This window comes from Plodia interpunctella, chromosome 20, assembly GCF_027563975.2.
Source record: "Plodia interpunctella isolate USDA-ARS_2022_Savannah chromosome 20, ilPloInte3.2, whole genome shotgun sequence".
Classification (NCBI taxonomy): domain Eukaryota; kingdom Metazoa; phylum Arthropoda; class Insecta; order Lepidoptera; family Pyralidae; genus Plodia; species Plodia interpunctella.
The window spans coordinates 4036201-4056864 of record NC_071313.1 but is presented as its reverse complement, the minus strand read 5'-3'; the positions used below and the strand labels follow the sequence as shown (position 1 = coordinate 4056864).

The 20664-nt window shown below is 33.9% G+C and overlaps 3 protein-coding genes across 3 annotated transcripts; 1 reads left to right on the top strand and 2 right to left on the bottom strand.

The window, feature by feature from the left end:
- The first annotated feature begins 4205 nt into the window (after positions 1 to 4205).
- Positions 4206 to 5116, top strand: LOC128678685 (uncharacterized protein). The gene is made up of 3 exons (XM_053760408.2): positions 4206 to 4466; positions 4773 to 4829; positions 4995 to 5116. Exons 1-3 carry the CDS (start codon positions 4352 to 4354, stop codon positions 5045 to 5047), a joined length of 225 nt encoding a protein of 74 aa, XP_053616383.1. The 5' UTR covers positions 4206 to 4351; the 3' UTR covers positions 5048 to 5116.
- Positions 5117 to 5341: 225 nt separating this feature from the next.
- On the bottom strand, positions 5342 to 17533 carry LOC128678681 (WD repeat domain phosphoinositide-interacting protein 4-like). The gene is made up of 8 exons (XM_053760401.1): positions 17342 to 17533; positions 16458 to 16532; positions 14362 to 14539; positions 11849 to 12023; positions 10720 to 10931; positions 9939 to 10099; positions 9552 to 9637; positions 5342 to 8675 (listed from the first exon to the last, which is right to left on the bottom strand). Exons 1-8 carry the CDS (start codon positions 17394 to 17396, stop codon positions 8646 to 8648), a joined length of 972 nt encoding a protein of 323 aa, XP_053616376.1. The 5' UTR covers positions 17397 to 17533; the 3' UTR covers positions 5342 to 8645.
- A 162-nt stretch (positions 17534 to 17695) lies between these two features.
- On the bottom strand, positions 17696 to 20461 carry LOC128678679 (uncharacterized). Its single transcript, XM_053760398.2, has 2 exons — positions 20006 to 20461; positions 17696 to 19152 (listed from the first exon to the last, which is right to left on the bottom strand). Exons 1-2 carry the CDS (start codon positions 20359 to 20361, stop codon positions 18252 to 18254), a joined length of 1257 nt encoding a protein of 418 aa, XP_053616373.1. The 5' UTR covers positions 20362 to 20461; the 3' UTR covers positions 17696 to 18251.
- Positions 20462 to 20664: the final 203 nt, after the last annotated feature.

Sequence of the window (20664 nt, the reverse complement as noted above, 5' to 3'; positions counted from 1 at the left end):
TTGGTCCATATGTATGCACAATTGTATTATTTTGTACTAATATTGCTTTTATGGGCAATAAATATATTTTGTATTGTATTGTAAATTTAGTTTTAATAAAGAAAGAAAGTAGACAGAGAATGTCGTTCTGACAACTGATAACAATTTTTGTATGAATGCAACGAAAATAAATAATATTACCTTGTACACATAAGTATCAAGTAAAAATCCTACGATTTCGTTGCGGGCTATGACCGCGCTCTGCGTTATACCACGAGCCGCCGTCGCCGCGTGCCGTTCAACAATATTAAAAGTATCTAGGTACCTACTTAAAATAATTCGGCGTGCATATTTTTTAATTTCACGATATTTCAGAATCTATTAATCCAATTTATGTGCTGTAAAGGATAATCTCAATACTTACTCAATACTTTTAATCGTAAGGATTAATTTGCTTGTGTAATAATAATTGTAAAAATGCACCTTTTAATTTACAATACATTTTTACATATAAAATGCCTTATAGATACTTAATTATAAAAGTAGTATTGTGTCGCGGACATTTTTATTGATCTACTAAAAACCTATATTTTTGTAGTACATTGTGTGCATGTATAATCAATAGTAGGGCCGGCGCACGAACGTAAAGATTTTCATTAGCGCGAATTCTAATTTTATCTATATCAGACTTTCATCGATAAAAAAGAATTGTTTATATTCTGTTTACACCTTCCTAGAAAATTTTAAGGTAAATCGGCTCCGTGGATTGTTACTTTAATTTTCCTACAGGACCCTCCTCATTTCCGGGATGAAATGTCTATAAGATGTAAACCCGGGATTCTGAGGAATTTTGAATTCATAATTAGTTTTTAATTATCCTACGGGAACCTGACCATTTACCGAGATGAAGTGTATCTAATTTTCCTACAAGACCTCCTCTTTTTCGGGATGAAATGTCTATAAGATGTTAAACCGGGATTCTGAGGCATTTTTGATTAATGATTAAGTTTTTCAATTATCCTACGGGAACCTGACCATTTACCGGGATGAAATGTATCTAAGATGTTAACCCGGTATATAAGGTACCTACATACCAAATTTCATGCAAATCGGTCCAGCAGACAGACAGACAAAAATTTCCAAAACTATATTTTGGTCATCTATATCAGTACTAAGTATATTATACAGAACTAAGTATATTCCACAAAGAATTAAAAAAATATATCCAATGTACAAATTTAGCCTTTCTACAATTTTATTATATGTATTGATTGATGATGATTGGTTGCGAATATGGCATTCTTACTTTCTGCTGGTATTCACTTATACAGGGTACCTATTTTTTGAGACTTTGAAGTTACTTAATTTATTTGGAGCATAAAATATAATACGTAAGTGAATATCGATGTAAGCTAGTAGACATTATTTCACAAAATTGTACACAAACAAAAAGGCTCCATGTCTATTTTGATAACTTTAAGCCGTAACTGCTTTTCAATAGTAGATCTTATTGACATGCCATAAGACTACTATTTCAGATAGCGACATATCGCTGATGAGATGGCACTAACAAAAATTTACAATCAGTTACAAAACAAATATAAACCGTACAATCGTACTGTATACAACAAAATATTTCTTTTATGTATGCGTACAACCATATACCTACCTTACATAAACATAATTTAAATAATCAATATTCAATATTTATATATATATATAACTCTTCTGTTACTGAGTGAGTGTATTTTATGTTATTATTAACATTTGCATGCTGTTGACAATGGTTAAATAGGCTTGTTCTAAACCATTATAATACAATATCCACATATTGTATTACCTAGCCAATTTAAGCAAATAAAATGATATGATTTGATTTGACTGACTGACAACGTAGAGCCGAAAGTACTGGGCGTAGGAAGCTGTTTGGTATGTAGGTTCCCTGGGGAGTGTGCACTAACAGAGGATTTTTGGAAATTCTACCCTGGAGGGGGTGAAAAGGGTGAAAAACTTTTATATGAAAATTCTACACCGTTGAAGTTAGTGACTTGAAACTTTGGATTTTAGTTATTTACAACAAATAGTTAAATACGTGTTTCAGATTTTTGGAAAAATTAACCCTCAACCCTTTCTAAAGATTGTATGGGACTTAATACAATTTTCAAGATAAAAAGCTGAAAATTGGTAAACATACTCTTTGTAGTAAATTAAAAAAATTGTAGATATTTGTCAAATAGGTCAGAAGAAAAAGCGCTGTCGCGTTCATAAAAGGCGCGATATTAATTTGACGCAGGCGAGGCCGCGGGTAAAAGCTAGTACCTACAATATAGACTTCACAAATTATGAAGGAATGTCTATCCAAAAGAAAACAGTGAAATAAGATTTGAACGAAGTCCGATCGGACCAAAAAAATTCGTCGACATTAGATTTCCTTGGAAACCAACTCAGGACATAAAAGTGCAGTGAAAACAGGTGAAAAACAATTAGGTATTCTACTCTACCTGTGTACCAAATTTCATAACAATCCGTCCAGTAGATTTTGCGAGAAAGAGTAACAAACATTACACACACACATAGGTACATCCTTACAAACTTTCGCAGTTATAATATTAGTAGGATAGGATTATAGCAATAATAATATGTTATTGCTGGTTTTGCTGCTTATTAGTCATTACTTTAAAAGTATTAAATAACTTAATTAAACTGGATCTTTGACCCAATAATACATATTATGGTATGACAAATCGGATGTATGTAAACATGTTATTTAATAATATGAAGTAGCTGACGAATCATAACATATCTTGCAGTCGTTGTGTGGTCTTAGTGAGGTCGTTATTTATTAAATTTCAAAGCCACTGCATGAATTTCGATAAATTTTATTCTATTGATGATAGAGTTTTCGAATATTATTTACAAAAATAATGGTGTGAGAGTGGTAGCAATAAGTTTGATAGCTTTTCCGTTCCAAAAGTAATTAGTGAAGTTTAAAAGATAATGTGTTCTACATTTCTCGCCCTCACAAATTTACTTTCTGAATGTACGTACATAAGTATATCTAGGTAGGCACTATTGTATGAGGCATGCAATAATGTCGATTGGAGTGCCGGCCGTTCAAAATTCAAATCTACTAACTACCAGGGCAAGAAAGAAAAGGTAAACAAAGCTTGACCATAAGGAGATAACACATTCTTGTCACATTTTTGACGTAAAATGCTGAAGTATGGCAACAATCTTGGATGGAAAATTTTTAATTCCACTTTAATCAATTTCTACTCTTTATGATCAAGCTGTACATAACTAAGTATAGATTTTTGATTTAAAGGAGATAATCCCTGTAGAGAAATTGTGTAGAGATATATGTGAGAAAAATTAAATCAACATCACAAATCACGATTATCTGCCACTGTGTATTTTGAGATGGACCCCGGTCCATCTCACAATACAAATAAGGATGACAAGCTAGCCTAGCCTTAACTTCCCGAAGTTGTATGGCTAGGCTAGCTTGTCATCTTTAGTTTTCATCGCACGCAAAGCTCAGCGCTGGCGATGGCGCTACTGGTACAACTGAGGTACGCAATCATTGACAATGGAGGCAAAAAGCGGCAACTTTCAATATTGTTACAGATTTACGACCAAAAATACCTTCTACGCAATCGTGGTGCGAGTTGAAAGGAAAAAGGAAGGATTTAGTGGATTATCCTGAAAATAATAACACTAATTTAGGTTATGATCTGCATTATTTGGTCAACTGTGGTTATAAACTGATATAAACTTGATTTTGACTAAAGATCTTACCTATATAAAGTCCATGTTTTAATAAGTATTCACGTGTGAAGTATTCCGATCTTCTTTTCGACCGTTTACTGGCTCGAAAATTTTACAGCGTGAGGCATATTTCATAACTTTCGAAGTTTTTTATGTTATGGGAAAACGATTTTTCCCAATATTTCTGCACCCGGTGTATGTTTTCACAAACGAATGCTTACATAATGAAAGGATTAATAAAGTACTCTAAAAACACAAAACGTTTTAATCAACATAGCAAAAGGCAGCAAAGCTTTTGTGTACCTAACCTACAGTGTTGTACTCTGGCCGAATGAATGTGCAATAATACTCCCTATTAGTAGGTACTCCAAGTACTTACTAAATCCATGGGTCAAGCTGTGTTTAATGAAGTATAATTACTAAATCTATGTCCTTGTTCCAGGAGACAAACTATCACTGTCAATCAGTAAGCTGTCAGTGTCATCTTTCTGTCGTGGCTTCTATTTAACAGCCAGCTGATTGGAAATTAATGGGAAATTAGAAGAATCTAGCTAGAACTAATATTTTGTAAAATAAATGTTTATTGCAATTGAAAGTTGTAATTATGGCATTATCAAGGAACGCGCGCTATGTAGTATTTTTAACAGGCTTCGTTGGATTTATAGGATTGACTCTTTATCCAATAGCAATAAGTCCAATGTTAGACTCCTCTGAATACAGTAAGTTTTTTTTTTTGGGAATATACCTATTTAATTAATTAATCATACTTAGAATATAGGTATGAGAGAACAACACTTCTCAATGTATGTCGTAAACTGTTGATTTTGTACTTTTACCGGGATACTAGCAAAAAGCCGCTTTTTATACCTTTATTACAGTTCTATTCGATGATATTTTTCAGATTTTATCTGTTTGAGAAAAGTATTATCGAATAACATATTCTACAACAGAAAAATACTAGAGCTACATCAACTAACCAACTGACCAGTTAGCTTTCATATGTTAATTTATACAAATGTTTGCAGAAAAAATTCAAAAAGAAACAAGGAAACACATTGACCAAGAAAAAATTCAGCCTGGAAGTAAGCACATACTTTTTTTTCCTAAAAAATATATATTTCAATGTTTTTTTCATGAGTAGGATGAGTGAGCATTTTTCTTTTGCCCTTTTATGCCACTGGAGGTGAACTTTGGAGGAGTTGAGAAATTGTCCAATTTTCCACAACTTTTGTTTATTAATATTTCAGATATGCCAGTGTGGTCAGATCCTTTTGGTAGGAAGAAATCTGAAGCAGAATGAATTAGTTGTAATACTGTTAATTAATGTATAAATTGTTTTGTTTTATTATAGAAATGTGAAGTAACTGTATTTTTTTGTAAATATTACAAATTTATTGTACCCTTCAGATATGGTCAAAGTCAAATTGTTGTCAAAATCTTGAATATTGACATCATTAAAAATACTTATGTATTTGTATTTGGCAGTCTCTATTGATGAATACAGAATTAAGTAATATTAACAAGTTAACAACTCAATACAGTAATGAACTACTTATGTGATTTCTAAAGCTAGTTAAAAATAAAACAATCAAAATAATACAAAAAATGTTTATTTGAAATTTCAGTTTTGGTACATAAGACCAGCCGCCACAATCATTTTTATTATAAAACAATGGTAGTTCCCAAACACTTTTTAGTCAATAAAAAAATAAAATGTCATCTCAAAGTCCTTATTTACATTTTAAAGTGTGCACAATTTGTGGTGTCTACTACAGTTATTTACCCAATTTAAAATAAGCTGAACATACTTTACGACTTTATCACTATATCTACTGACGAAGTATAAAAACTATATAATGTCGCTAAATATTTACATAATTACATATAAGTTTACATTAAATTTTACATAATGGGGTTGAATAATAATGAAATAATATAAACTCTTGATATCATTAAATTACTACTATACATAGTGGAAAAATATGCAATAGATACAATTTTGCGATTTTTATTTAAACTAAGTTAGGTATTTCATGAGTTTACCAATTTAACACTAAGATGAGCAAATGCAAAAGGTACAATTTAAAATTGGTTCCGAAAACAAACCAAAAAATAGAACAGTAAAATTTAAACACTGAGCTATAAAATTTATTGAAGATTTGAATGAAAGTGTTTCTGGAACAAGAAAGCAAGATAACTATTTACTATTTGTTTGAACAGCCTAAACCAAAGGCTCATTGATAGAAGAAGATTAAAATAATATATATTATCCCGACGATATACTGGATTTGGAATATAATAAATAAGTAATTACCATTTCGATAGACACATCGGAATATTTAAAAAAATGACAAGTTAAAATATTGTTATATTATGCCTGGACTACAGACATAGAAATTATATTATATATTTTCTTCCAACTTTATGGTCTGGACCTGAGTAGCGAAACACAAAGCAGCTTGCTTGCTTTAGTATATGGCTATAGTATATGTTGATATAATTAAAAAAAAAAAACAACATTCAGCACAAATATCATACAAAAATGATTGTATATAACAGGCTAAATACATGCAGAGTAGCGCAGTGAATATCGCATAATAGTAATGATATATACATAATAGTTACAACATGTTACTACAGCACATGACACCTCACAAACATACATTTTTTATGAATTAAAAATTGAGCGGATAAGCTGCAATTTTATAATCGCTGCCATTTCGTTTGGTGTGAGTTATTAATTATTAAAAATGTGACCTATACACAACTTAATTATTGACAGTTATCAAAACAACAGATCTGTATTTCATTTCACAAGATTTTAAATAAAAACATGTTTTTAAAGATATATGAATAGCTAGCGATTTCAATGTTAGTATATGAATAGCTTCAAATATCTTGCTTTAATAAAAATAAGTATTTTGATAAGTGTCATCTTTCTATTATTTATATTATAAAGAACGATGAGATAAATCGCGTCGTAATAGACTTGAGTCAAACTATGTGACTTGATCTACACGGAACCAAAAACTACTTACGTACGAGTACTATATTAAGTACTTTTTATTTCCATACTGATCATAATGAGTTACCAAAATAGGTTATGAATGTATTAATAATAGTAAGTAAAATTATTACCCTTGCGCTTTTTCGTAAAAAGGTAAAATGTACTTGCACTTTAGTAAAATGTTTTGTCCATATTCCACTTTACAAAATTTTTCATTAAAATCTTTATTTTAACATAGACAAAACATATTTTAAACTAAAACAGGTTTTGGCTTGTTATGAATATTCATATTTTTATTTGATAATTTTATTGAGGGAATTTCAATAATCGAATTAAATTTCACTAAACTTACTGGTCAGTATTCTGTTGTTGAAATATATATATTTTAAGCCTAATTCTTAACTTTGAAACCAGAGGTGTGAAAATAGTTTCGTGACATGAATTTCCTCACAAATTTCATATAAAAACGTATGCATGCATTGCAAAGCTTAACATATACGTGACATTAATGACGAAATAATTTTCGTGCAACTACTATAGTAATCTAGGCTCTACAGTGATTGATTTGTCGCATTTATTTTCACCGCATGAAACGCTGTGGATTTGATAGTATTATTTGAAGAATGTCAAAATCATATTGTTCTGTGTACTTTTATTTTCAAAGTAAGGTTTCGCCTAGTCCCTATTATTATGTAGTAAGGGTTATCGCCCCACCCTCCAACCACCCTTTATAAACTCTGTATAATGCAACCAAATGCGAAAGCGCGACTATTTTGACCTTAACTATAGGCAGATTTTGCTTGTCATTTGGTTACATTTAACGCAAATATAAAATATAAAGATACTCCCAAAGTGTCGGTTGTTCCCAAAAACATTTAAATCCTGTCGCTAAATAAAATAAAAAGCTAAATAAAATCGTATCTATAGTGCAATCTACCCATATGTGTGCTAGTTCTTGGGAACAACCCTATATATGTAAAAATTGTGCAAACTCCGTTTTAGAATTAGGGAATACGGAAATCTACCTGATTTATTTTCTCCCTGCCGCTCGTATAAATATTATATCGCCATCGCATTTAAACAAGCGATTACTAATACAAAGGTAATATATTAACGTAGGTCATCGTTTCTTTGCCTAACTAAAAACGGAGTTTAGCGTTGCAGTAACATCAGTCCTCTGCAAACCCATAAATATTCAACTAAAAATGCAATTTAGTACCATTGTCTTTTTAAATAAATTTTAGCCTAAATGAAAATTACCATTACATTGACAGTTATATTCTACAAAGCTAAATGGATGGACGACCTCACACACGTTTATATGATAGACAAAAATTGAACAAATATAGATGAACACAAAAAAAAATCAAAAGAATACATGGGTGCCTTAAGATTTGGCGATGATTATATTATTTTTCATACATTTCATATATTTTTTTGAAAACAAATAAAATAAAAATATACGAAATGTATAAAATGAATCCTTCGCCAAAGCGAGAGCGCCAAATTATGAAAAAAAAAGTCTACCTATACTAAGATTTAAAGTTTTAAGTAAGCAATTTAACCTAACGGCAAATTGGTTATAATGTACGTAAACGTTTTTATAGCAACTTTAAAAATATAAGTGATCTAGCCACATTTATTTATTTTACTCGATTTTTATATTTTTTTAAACATTCTTACTTTACTGGTGGTAAAAATGAAATTCCACCTGAAAAAATATTTTGCGTTACAAATATTTTTAATTAAACATAATAAAGAATTACACAGCGCATAGCCCCATATAATGTGGGACCATAACATGATCACAATACAAGATATCAAAACCTGAGTAGCTAACACTTCCACAGCGAATCCCTTCGGACGCTGTCCAGGCTTCGAGAAACATCCATCATTGTAGAAATTCGTCATCATCGCCAACCTGAAACATATTTATATTTATTTAATTAAACAATTTGCCAAAAACATGAGTACAAATATGCAAATTGATGTCAAAATGAATTAAACCTACAGGTTTTACCGAGCATGCTATCCACTACAAATAACAAAAAAATAATAATTATAATGTATACTAGCACTAAATTCTATCAGAGTTTATCATTAAAGAAATCATTTAAAGTATATTAACATTTATCAGTTAATAAAGACTTTAGGTGCTTTTTAAATAGATTTAAATTTAAGCCTTTATATTGATTTGTAATTTTGTTGTAAATTTTCGGTGCCATACATACTATACTATTACCGTAAAGCAGTTTTTTCTAATGTCAAAAAAAATATGGAACTTGTATGACAGTTATATATTATGACGTCACAATTTTAGAGTCAAAAAGCCTATATTCTTAATATACTTTGATTAGGACAAAATAAATCTCGCAATTAACAAAACTGATTAATTATAGCGACATTTCATTATCGCGTATGATTATTAAAATATTTTCATGCTTTTTATTTTCCAGCCAAATACCCAATTTGTTACAGAATATGTCAAAAAATAACTTTCACTCCCTCATCTATGCGTATTCGGCGCCGCGACGCCGCGAAGCGCGAGTTAGCGTAAAAAATATAACCTTAAAATTTTTAAGATTCGGTGGTGATTTTAAAACCGGTCGTTTGCCTGAGGTCAACATTCCTTGATGAAATAACTACTAAAAAAAGTAGCCCGCGTAAATTAGTAGTACATGAAATTCCCCAGCTCTCTAACAAATTGTAATCAAATAAATAAAATCAAATCCGTTTTGACGCGAAAGACATACAAATATAATATTTCATAATGCAATATATATAAAGAATATCATACCTGCAAGAAATATTCGAAATCGCTACGGTGACAGTTGCCTTCCGGCGAGAACGTGAATTTGTGAAAGGTCCCATCTTCGCATATCACTGGAAATCCCATTATGACAATTTATTTATTTAACATTTTATTTAGACAAAGATACAAGAAAGAGAAAGGCAGTAAATAGAAGAGTGAGCACAAAGATGCTTCTTCTAATCTATAGCAGATCTATAAGAGAGTTCAAAAGAATTAATTCCATAAGAGAGTTTAAAATAATATAAAAATAAGTTATTAATTGAATTGTTGCCATTTTTTATGAATAATAAAAAAAATGTTAATGTATTGAATTTGAATTGTATTACTTATCTATCGCTTTGGTAAAATAAATAAAGTAAAGTAGGTAGTCACCGGCCGCGTTGCAGTCGTCGAGCAGCGCGCAGACGGCGCGCGCGCCGCACGCGCGGGCGGAGGCGCGCGCACGCCGCGAGCCGCCGCGCGCGCACCACACGTGCAGCGTGCCCTTGTCCGACACGCAGCACACCAGCGTGCCCGACTGGTTGAACTTTATGCTGCGGTGCGACAACACTCCGATTACAAATATACCTAAATCATTTCTAACAAATATTATAAATTCGAAAGTAAGTTTATTGGTTACCTCTTCACGTTCTATCTGTTCAATGAATATTCTAGAAATTATGCATAGGTATATGTAGCTTCAAGTATGAAAAAGGACATAAGTACTTTTCATGCCGGAAAAATAACTGTTCCCGTGGAACATTTACGCGGGCGAAGCCGCGGGTAAACAACTACTTTTTTATAAACTTCATTATCCAATATTGCAAAGAAAAAAGAGCAACCTATCACTATAAGTTTACTACATTTGAATATTATATGTCAATGAAACATACAACTAAATTTTCTTTTACCACTCCAATAAAAATACTGCAAACGTATGTGTTTGCAGTACACATTAGATAATGTACACAATATTTATCTATTGAATGTCAATTCCACCAACAAGACTACCGTTCAAATAAATGTGTCTTTCATGATATGTGTTCAATGACTTTGTCTACCCCGAATACAATACGATTACCACGCAAAGAGCCAACTTAACTCCTAATACTACTACTAGCTGGCTGACAGCTTGAAACACCAGCTGCGTCTGGTGACAACGAGACAGACTCACCAATACACATCAGCGTAGTCTGAGCCCCTCCTCAACTCGTGCAGCATGTTCTTGGTGCTGGTGTCCCACACTCGGATGATGGTGCCGCGCGCGGAGGCCGTGGCCAGCTTAGCGCCGCTGGCCGACAGCGTGAGGCACACCAGCTGCGTCTGGTGGCAGCCGACCACTGCGGGCGAACTCGACTGAGCGCCCTTCACTGCGCGCGACACGTCCTGGACAAAACATCGTGCATGCTACTATATGTCTAAGATCTGGAATTATATGGTAACATAGTTATGTTTCACAATAATAATAGGTACACTACACCAAGATAGTAAAGCGAACCATTTTGGATAGTTAAATCGAGGATGTAAAGTCGTATTACTGTCGAGGTGTATACTCGTGTTTCTTTTTTTTTTTCATTTCGATTGCGAGGAAATCGACAACTATATTATAAGCATTCTAAGATCTGTTATTTTAGTCGGCTTACATAACATTAACACTTTTTTAATTTTACAGTTTTGAGTGTGAAGGTCAACTCAACGGACTCAACAAGCTAAATATCGGATTATGAAATCAAATTTGTGTTTTTTAAATAAAATCAAGCTTAGTATACTACTAGTCCTACTAATGTATGTGATGTGTGTATGTATGTTTTTTACTCTTTCACGCAAAAATCTACTGCATGGATTGTTATGAAATTTGATACACGCGAGTAAAATATAAACTGGAATAACACATAGGGTACCCTTTTATCCCGAAATTCTCACGGGAGCTAAGCCCCGGGGCGAAGCTAGTTATTTACCTAGTCACCTATTTGTCTGAATACGGCGATAGGTGTAACTTTACGTCAAAGAGGCAAGTAGGTGTCTCTCTAATGCAAGTCAGAATTTTGACGTTTGATTTCTGCGCATTTACCGCATACGTGTGCGCACAATACAAATGTCAAAATTTAGACTAATCTTTCAAAACACCCGCGCCCCTAGCGATCACTAAATTTAGAGTCTGGTCGCATAGCGTAGAGCAACAAAAAGAAAAAATTGGGGGGCATTGGACATAGACAATACGCTAGTGCAGTCGTGGGCTCTCAATCTATGAAGATTAAATAGAAAAAAATGTTTATTTAATTACATAGTAAAAGTGTACTCACAAGCAACTGCAGCGAGCCCTTCCTATGCGCAGGTGCGGCTAGGATCTGCGGCGCGTTGGGATCCGTCGCGATCGCGCACAACGGCCGCGCAGCCGTCGGCGTCCGCAGCAATGCGACGCGTTGGAGCGTCGGCAACGCTAACACCTGGATACTGGTTGATAGGACCACTGCTACCCTGAAATTGATTTTACGAGCTTTTATTTGACTTGCCCTGTTGGTGTGCTATGGCTGTAAACTGTCACTGTAACTGACACCTGATTAGGGAGCAATGAGTTATTATGCAAACACTAAGAATGGGTTTTGAATTTTTTTTGTGGCATAACCAAATTGTGATGTGTTTAATCAGCTATAATTTTTACATTTTTAGAATCCCTTTGAATAAAAATTACTTTGAATATTATATGGCAAAAAACCCTGTATCACAGTGAACTTAAACTTCTTCAGGGATTCCCCGTATAATATCAGTGTGCTAACTTCCATTATTTGTATGTACCGATGCACAATGGTTGGCTGGAAGAAAATGCTTTTGTGATAAGACCGCATTTGCGTTCATTTATGTTAGAATAACTAGTTATAATTTTTATATCTATTAACCCGGCTCACGGCTGCCTTTTTCGGTTTGAAACTTAACTATGAACAATTTACATAAGGCTTTCAATATTTTTGTCGTCTAATTCAGCACAAAGCAATACTTTAGATGTAAGCAATTCGAATTTTAATTTAATTCTATTGTTCGATCACAAAGTCTTGTGCCTACGTGTTAATCATACATATGATGTGAGAACAGAAACTAGGAAGTAGAATATACAATAAAGTAACTTCATTCCATATAAGTATTTAGGTGTATTGAATGCTGCAAAACTAGGCCGGATTTTATCTGTTCAATATTGTACCTAAGATTTCCTTTATCCCGCAGTCGTATGTACGGTGTAGTTGTTTTAAATTTAATCACTATAGTACTTTACAGTACCCTCTCCATCCTCTTTCTTCCTGTGGGTGCTGTACAAGGCGACTACAGGAAAAACACGAGAAGGCCTGCCTGACCATATTTTAGGACGAGAGTCATTTTACTTTAGATTAGTGAAGTAGGTAAATAAATTACTTCAAATAGAGACATATAATGAGTAGGTAATGACCACAGAACATCGAGGTAATGACACTAACAAACTTAGACCATTAGTCTAAGCGTGACAATATGACAATACTGGGTTATTAAGTCAAGGCCACAGATACGTTATCGCACAAGTTATCGCTTTGCTGTCTTGTCTTCACTGGAAAGTAGGTTTTGATTCCTTAGCCACAAAAACAATAGACTATTTCAAGCGTAGACAACGAGTTCAGACAGACACAAAGAGTTCTAAATTTCTTACTACTGCGCCCTAACTTAGGCTAATGTAAATAAGGCAGCTGAGCGAGGGACTGCGACGGAGGAGGATTTAGCGAAATTAAATTTAATGTCGGCTACACACTATAGCCGAACTCGGGCAAATGCCGACGCGAATGCAGGAACATTGCGCAGTGTATGAGTGCTTTTATTTATCATAATAAAAAAACTAGCAATGTATATGACGCTGAGTTTGGCGAACTGGCCCGCGATAGTGTGGAGGCGGCATAAAGCGTATCTATTTCATCATGGCAAATGCGACAGTCCTTCGGTTAAGTTTTTACGTCACAGACATTAAAATATTTTTTGTATTTTTTTTTTAATTATCAAAGATACTAAAGAAGATCTGGCCAATTAGATACTGAGCTAATTCTTATCCAAATCAAGTAAAAAACTATTATTACGTTTACTTACTAATACTAGTAATTTTTTTGTATAAAAAGAAAAGGAACATTAACCATAAAAATTAAAAATTCACTTCTATAAACACACAATAATCTGAAATGAAACAAAAACAAAGTAGTTTTTGTATGTCATGGTTACATGCGTTATAGTGTGACTAATAGTCACACTTACAATAACACACGAACAATAAACTTGTTTTTAAAAATATATACTTATTTGCGCATTTCGTTCCAAATATTGTGACCCCAAATCGCAATAGCTTCAAACATCGCTTTAAGTTTTATTATTTTTTATAAAATGTGAGTGTTATTTGAAATGGAAGATAAATTAGTTAAGAACATTACACAGTTACATGTATTACATCAGATATGGACTAAAAAACTGTAATGTGAGATAATATAATTAATAACTCTACGGAATTACGGGCAAAATGAATTATGCCTTAAAAGTGGTCACGAAAGAAAGCTCTCTCTAATTGAGCGTATTCCCGGTTCCGGAATATGTTTCAGTATAACGTAATCGCACTGATGAATGCGTAATTGAATAGCAATGAGAATGTGACAGACTAGTTCAAAATTGGGTTCTAGTTCAAATCTAGGGATGCCGACGACCGTGTGAAGTGGAGACACAAAAGTTGGAAAGCGGCGGCCGACGAAAAAGTCAGGTAAATACTTAGAATAGAGAGATAATAATTGCTAATAAAGAAAATATTAACACAACTTACTTATCCTTCCTCGCGCGCAAGGCTCGGATGGGCGACTTGAAGACGACCTCCGCCTTGAAGGCTCGCTGCTGGTCGTCCAGCAGCATGAGGCTGCAGGGTCTGCGCGCCTTCACCACCAGCAGCCAGTTGGTGCGGAACACCATTTCGCAGAGCGATACCTCGCCCAACTCATCTTTGCCTGAGGAAGTAATTTAATTTTACTAAGTTTTAATATATATATATATACATATAAATAAATTGTGAGTAAATCTCTCATTCATCCATGTAGTTGTAATATATTTAGAAGACCGTAGTGATGGAAAGTTTGTTGCGCCACTTCTTGACCTGCGCTTTCGAAGTCGGCAGTAGACTTAGTTTTATCTTAAGTAAATTTTTGACGGCGTTCATCTTAAGTTGAATATTTAATATTGATTTTTTTTCCGGCTGGAAGTTCTTTAATACTAATAGGCTTAGGAAAAGATTTGTCGCTATTACATTATTGGGATATTTAAATATTCATTCTGAGACTAGCTAGACCTTCTCAGTCAGAAGTATTTCCTCAAGTTTTATTTACATATTAAATATTTATGATTTCTTGATATCAAATAGCAACAACATGCTAAAATATTAAATTGAAATGGGTGCATAAAAGATGTAAGTATTTCAATTTCATTTCATGTTTAACTGTTGATATAGAAGGTTTTTTTAAATGTCTACCTTTCGGTACCCACACTTTCCGCTGCGTCAGTAGAGGGGAGGCCTTTGGCCAGCAGTGGAACATAGACTAACAATAATAATAAAAATGTACTTACAATATGAGAAGAGAGATTTAAATTATTTATGTTTTGAAGCTGACTATTATAATATTTAAATACATAACAGACATTATTTTTAACTAATTTTGAAAATAATACTGAGAGTTCAATTCCCACTTCGTTCCAGAACTTTTTCATGTCAGTATTATTTTCAAAATGACTCAATATTGTCATGAATATAAAATAAAATGAGAAATGTGACACTGTGACATATAATTTAAAAAATCAGCACATGTTTTCATTTTTTAAAAATTATTGAAATAAAGAAAATATTTATACTGATCTGCTTCATAGTAGTATTCCTCATGGCTGAAGGTCTTGGCATTAGTAATGGAGTGGTTTGCCATTGCCTTCTCTATTTCACACACAAGTTAATAATCGACCAGTATGCAGGTTTCCTCACGATGTTTTCCTTCGCCGGAAGCAAGTGGTAGTCTACTATACATGAGTCAGATTGGTATACAAACTCATATGGTACGAGTAGGATTCGAACCTGGGACCTTTCGATCCACAGGCGGCGTCTTAACCATTACACCACCACCGCTTCTTATACTGTATACAGATAACTGAGTCTTAAGAGTAAAATCAGTAATTTAGGATTTGTTAGAAAATAGTTTCACACAACAATTTGCATGAATAACAAATGTGTTATTGAATAAGTGAATGCCATTTCTTGCAGGTTATTGAGGACAAAAGGCAAATATCATACAAATAGGTATTTTACTAATACAGCCATTTTGGCTTTTTTTGTGTGTGTGAGATAGAAAAGGTGAACTTTTAAAGAGTTAACAAATGCTTATTTTATGGAGATTTTAAAATATTTACAAGCATTACGCAAATAAAAATTGAAACTATTGCTTAATCATGTGATTTTGTAATGTTTAGTCATAAACAAATATTTGTCAGAGCTAAGAGCTTTTTGCTCTTAGCTCTTAATCACCACAAAGTTTGTACTGAACTTACCTATTAATTTTTTTGTTGCTATTCATCTCTATTTAACCCGTGAATATCTCTCTAGACCTCTGCTGCCAAGAATTTGATGACGAAGGCAGGTTGTTTGCTTCATACAAAATATAAATAACCTACAATAGGTTTTAAACATTACATCTTCATCACATACCTGTGTGATGTTCCCCAAGAAAGGCACTATATGGAGGGAAGCCAATTAACTCATTTCACTCGCTATGTTTGTTATAGATGCTCATAGTATGTGGTAAGCGATTGCCCTCCACATGGTATTTTTCTTTGGTATGTCACATTATGATTATCTATGGATGGGATTGCCTTCATAAGGTCACTTACTGTAGTGGGCTTTCTCGACCAGTGGTTCCACATTGTAAACGCGCAGACCTGATGTCAGGCAGCATGTGAAGCAGCCTGCAAACAAAAGTTTAAGGTACAGCTAACCTTCTCAATAAATTTCAAATGTCGAACTTAATTTGGGGCTAGCTCAATCTGTGTGATTTGTACTAATATATTTATTTTTTATTTACTTAATAGAATTTAATTGAAACAAAAATTCGAAATAAAATAAATGTAATTTTTTAATGGCCATAAGGCCATTAAGGAGAAATTTAATTTCTCCTATTTATTATTAAGGATGTTTTACATCCTAGCTCAGGCATCATTGTTTTTATGGTACCTACTTTGAATAGTTTTTTATGTTTATTGTGAAACTTTACCATCTATGCTATTGAAATCAAAAATTTATTTAATATTTATTTATAAATTCTATTTATTATTGAGAGGCCTCAAGATATTTAATTGTTATGCCTTAAGAACATAAACATATGTAATTAAATTTTATTAAATTAGTAAGTAATTTCAACAATAATTTAACATCCAGAACATATTAGTCCAAAATATTAGCAAAAATTGCGCCTTTGCAAATTAGATACGTAATAAAAAGGGCAAACAATTGCAAAACCAACGCCCGAACAATAGCGCGCGAAGTCAAGAAACTGCGTGGAGCTGCTCTAAAAATATAAACAACACGTGTAGCGTGAGTAGCGTGCTGCGTCTTTAGGCGACCAACGACGCAGCCCAAAGCATTCCACATCACCATTGTGACAAATACAATAAACCTCACGACTCCTCTTATTACCAAATAATCCACATAATGAATAATTCACAAACGAAAGAACAAAGAACTACGGTTGACGAACTAGGAAGTGACTCAAACAAACCTTGATCCTGGTTAAATGCCAGGCTCGTAATGCCGCTGCTCCTTCGCCGCGCCATGTCTCGTCGACCGTGAATTTATCATAAACATTGAGTTGTCTTTTTATCAATTGTCTCAGTGGACATTTTCACACCGATAATTTAATACGCACATTTATTTTGTTACATGTTCCCTGTGTGTGATACACAGCTGATTTGATGACTGTTGGATGACAGCAAAACATAGCGGTGTTGCCAGTTTTAAAGTTCTAAAATATTACCAATTGTTTTGCCATTTCAAAAAAATATATTTTACAGAAATTTGCTATTCATTTAAAAAAATGTAGTAATTAATAATTTTAAAACTAACAATACCGTTATGTTTTAGGCCTATAACGCACTAGCGGTTGGCCGCCATGCGGCGTGCCGTTGCGGTAGGCCGCACATCGATTAGTACATGAAACCGCACGATAACGACGCACTGATTTGCGGCCAGCCGTCAACCGCTCCGGTTGTTCCGGAGCTGCGACGAGCCGCGCCGGTTGAATGATGCGGCGCACCGCATCCCCACCACGCACTCGGCGCGGTAGTCGCAAACGCCGCGTCCCGCCCGCCAGTCCGTCGTCGCTTGTTTCACGCGCTAGACGCTACTCGTGCGCGTCATGGATTTTGATACAGAAAAGTTCATTTTAGAAATAAAAGAACGCCCCGCAATATGGGATAGCAAATGCGCTGATTATGCAGACAGAAATAAAAAGTTAAAATGTTGGGAGGAAATGATTAATATATATGCAAAGGAAGATGATACATCGGAAGAAAAGAAAGAACTCGGTAAGTTACGTTATTTATTAATCATGGTTACAATGTTACAATCATCATACCTACTTTTTATTCGCAATTTCCTGCGATTTTGCGGATTAATGCCATTATATTTACTTATATATATTTTTCTTGCCATTCCAATTTACCTTCATGTTCAAAATACTGAGCGAAAGAGTCACGAATTCTTTCAGCGATATTATTACCTATTCGATTATATGTTCTCGGAGTTTCTGGTACATCAGGCGACATGTAACATGTTAAAGTATCTTCATAGTTATAACCGTCTCTGTCTCGAACGTAGTTATGCAAAATGCAACATGCTTTGATGATATCAGTAGCCAAACTAATATCCACATTTAAAGGTCTATGGAATATACGCCACTTATTGCTCAGTATTCCAAACGAACATTCGACATATCGCCGTGCTCTACTATGCCGATAATTATATATTCTCTTAGTAGTGTTTAAATTAGAATTTTTTGGTTTTGCATAAGGTCGCATTAAGTTCGTGGATAAGGGAAAGGCTTCATCGCCTACTAAAACATATGGCATTGGAATAGTATTTACTTGTGATATGGGTACTGATTCTGGTATCTCAAGTTCTCCTGCTATCATTTTTTTGTAAAAGTTAGAGTGTTGATAAACTGCTGAGTCTCCAAATTTGCCACAAGCACCGACATCTATTGTTATGAATTTGTAGTTACTGTCGCATATAGCCATAAGTATAATGGAAAATAACTGCTTATAATTGTAGTACATGGATCCACTATGGCACGGCTTTATTACCCGTATGTGTTTCCCATCTATAGCCCCAATGCAATTCGGAAAATTAGCTCTTGTAGAGAAACCCTTTGCAATATCTAGCCATCTTTGTTGAGATGGCTTCGGTAAACAAGATTCTTTTAACAGTAACCATATTGCCGAACATACTTCACGAACAAATTCAGCTATTGTACTCGCACCAATTCGAAATGTGTAATGTAGTTCAGCGAATGTACATCCGGTTGCCAAATATCTAAAAACATAATTATTTTTTTATTAATTTAAATGGTTATTGTTACAGGTAAAGTACTTATGAAAAAATGGCGGAATATTAAAGATAGTTTTGTAAAAGCTTCGAAAAATATGAAAAACATGAAAAGCGGTTCAGGTGCCAAACATAAAAGCCCATATACCTATTATAATATTTTATTATTCTTAAAGGACTCTACTATGGTAAATGAGACAGAGTCAGACATTGCCAACAATCTTTCCCAAGACCATGATGGCCCATATGAAACATCACAGAATTTAGTTAGTCAGAAAAAAAAGAAAAAAAGTAATAATGAAGACGTTATTGGACAACAATTAGTATCAGTATTGAACAAAAACTTGGAGTATAAAAAAGAAATGGAAAATGACGAAGACAAGTTGTTTTTGTTATCCCTTTTAAGAGAGTTCAAAAAAATTCCAGAATCCAATAAATTGGAAGCGAGATGTGAAATCATAAGAGCTATTAGAAATGCTCAACAACCATCATTTCATTATAGTACGCAATTTGATCGAGGGTATCGAAACCATATGTATGAAAGTGAATATGCTGGAAGAGGATATCAAACACTTGATAGTGACTACACTGGCCGAGGGTATGAGAGTAGACTCAATAATAGAGAACCCACAACTACAGGTTACCAACACCGTCAAAATCTACCAGGTACATCCACGCACTCAATGGATACAACTGAAGAGGCAACTCAGGAATCTGCTAGCCAAGACGACGCTTCGTTGATGTCTGAATTGTTTAATTCACCGTAGATTTTTTGTTAATGTGATTCTATTTCTATGTGCCTTAAATAAATGTGATTCAACTTAATATATTGTTTTCTTACCTGATGGTTATAATGAGCTTTTCTTCCGGGGATATAGATATCCGAAATCGTGTATCCTGGCCACGAATATTTAAATATAGTTTTGTTAATAATTCTTCATACGATTTTACTGACATCCTAGTGTATCCAAAGAACTTATCTTCAAATTTCTTTAGGTTTGAAATAAAAATATTAAACTCTTTGCCGTCATGTCGTGTCACCAATAGAGGATGTATCCAAAATCTATGTTTATTTTTTTGACGATATTTTCTACGATGATATAAATAAATGACTGCCGCAACTTCCTCAACGTCCATCATGTGCAAAATTTCTAGAAGCACTGACGATTGCGGCAGACCGCAGTGAGCCAAGACCATACGGTTAGCCGGAATACGGCGTGCCGTTACGGCTGACCGTATATGCTGCGACCTGCCGCATCGGCATACCGCATCGCGGCAGGCCGCTAGTGCGTTTTAGCCCTTAATGTCATCCATCAGTCATCATATCTGCTGAGTATATCATATTTGGAACTTTTAAAAAAATACAACTTTCTATAAAATGTTTTTTTTTATATGGCAATATCAATAGGTAGTAGATTATAATTTAAAAACTGGCAACACCGCAATGTTTTCTGTCATTCAATCCATAAATATTTTTTTGCTACCTATGCAATGATGCTT

Coding starts and splice junctions, on each gene's coding strand:
- LOC128678679 (XM_053760398.2), bottom strand. CDS start 20,361: ATGGTCTTGGCTCACTGCGGTCTGCCGCAATCGTCAGTGCTTCTAGAA. Junction 19,153..20,005: donor AAGCTCATTATAACCATCAG/GTAAGAAAACAA, acceptor TTATGTTTTTAG/ATATTTGGCAACCGGATGTA.
- LOC128678685 (XM_053760408.2), top strand. CDS start 4,352: ATGGCATTATCAAGGAACGCGCGCTATGTAGTATTTTTAACAGGCTTC. Junction 4,467..4,772: donor GTTAGACTCCTCTGAATACA/GTAAGTTTTTTT, acceptor AAATGTTTGCAG/AAAAAATTCAAAAAGAAACA. Junction 4,830..4,994: donor AGAAAAAATTCAGCCTGGAA/GTAAGCACATAC, acceptor TTAATATTTCAG/ATATGCCAGTGTGGTCAGAT.
- LOC128678681 (XM_053760401.1), bottom strand. CDS start 17,396: ATGGCGCGGCGAAGGAGCAGCGGCATTACGAGCCTGGCATTTAACCAG. Junction 10,100..10,719: donor GACTACGCTGATGTGTATTG/GTGAGTCTGTCT, acceptor GTCGCACCGCAG/CATAAAGTTCAACCAGTCGG. Junction 8,676..9,551: donor ATTTCGAATATTTCTTGCAG/GTATGATATTCT, acceptor AATATGTTTCAG/GTTGGCGATGATGACGAATT.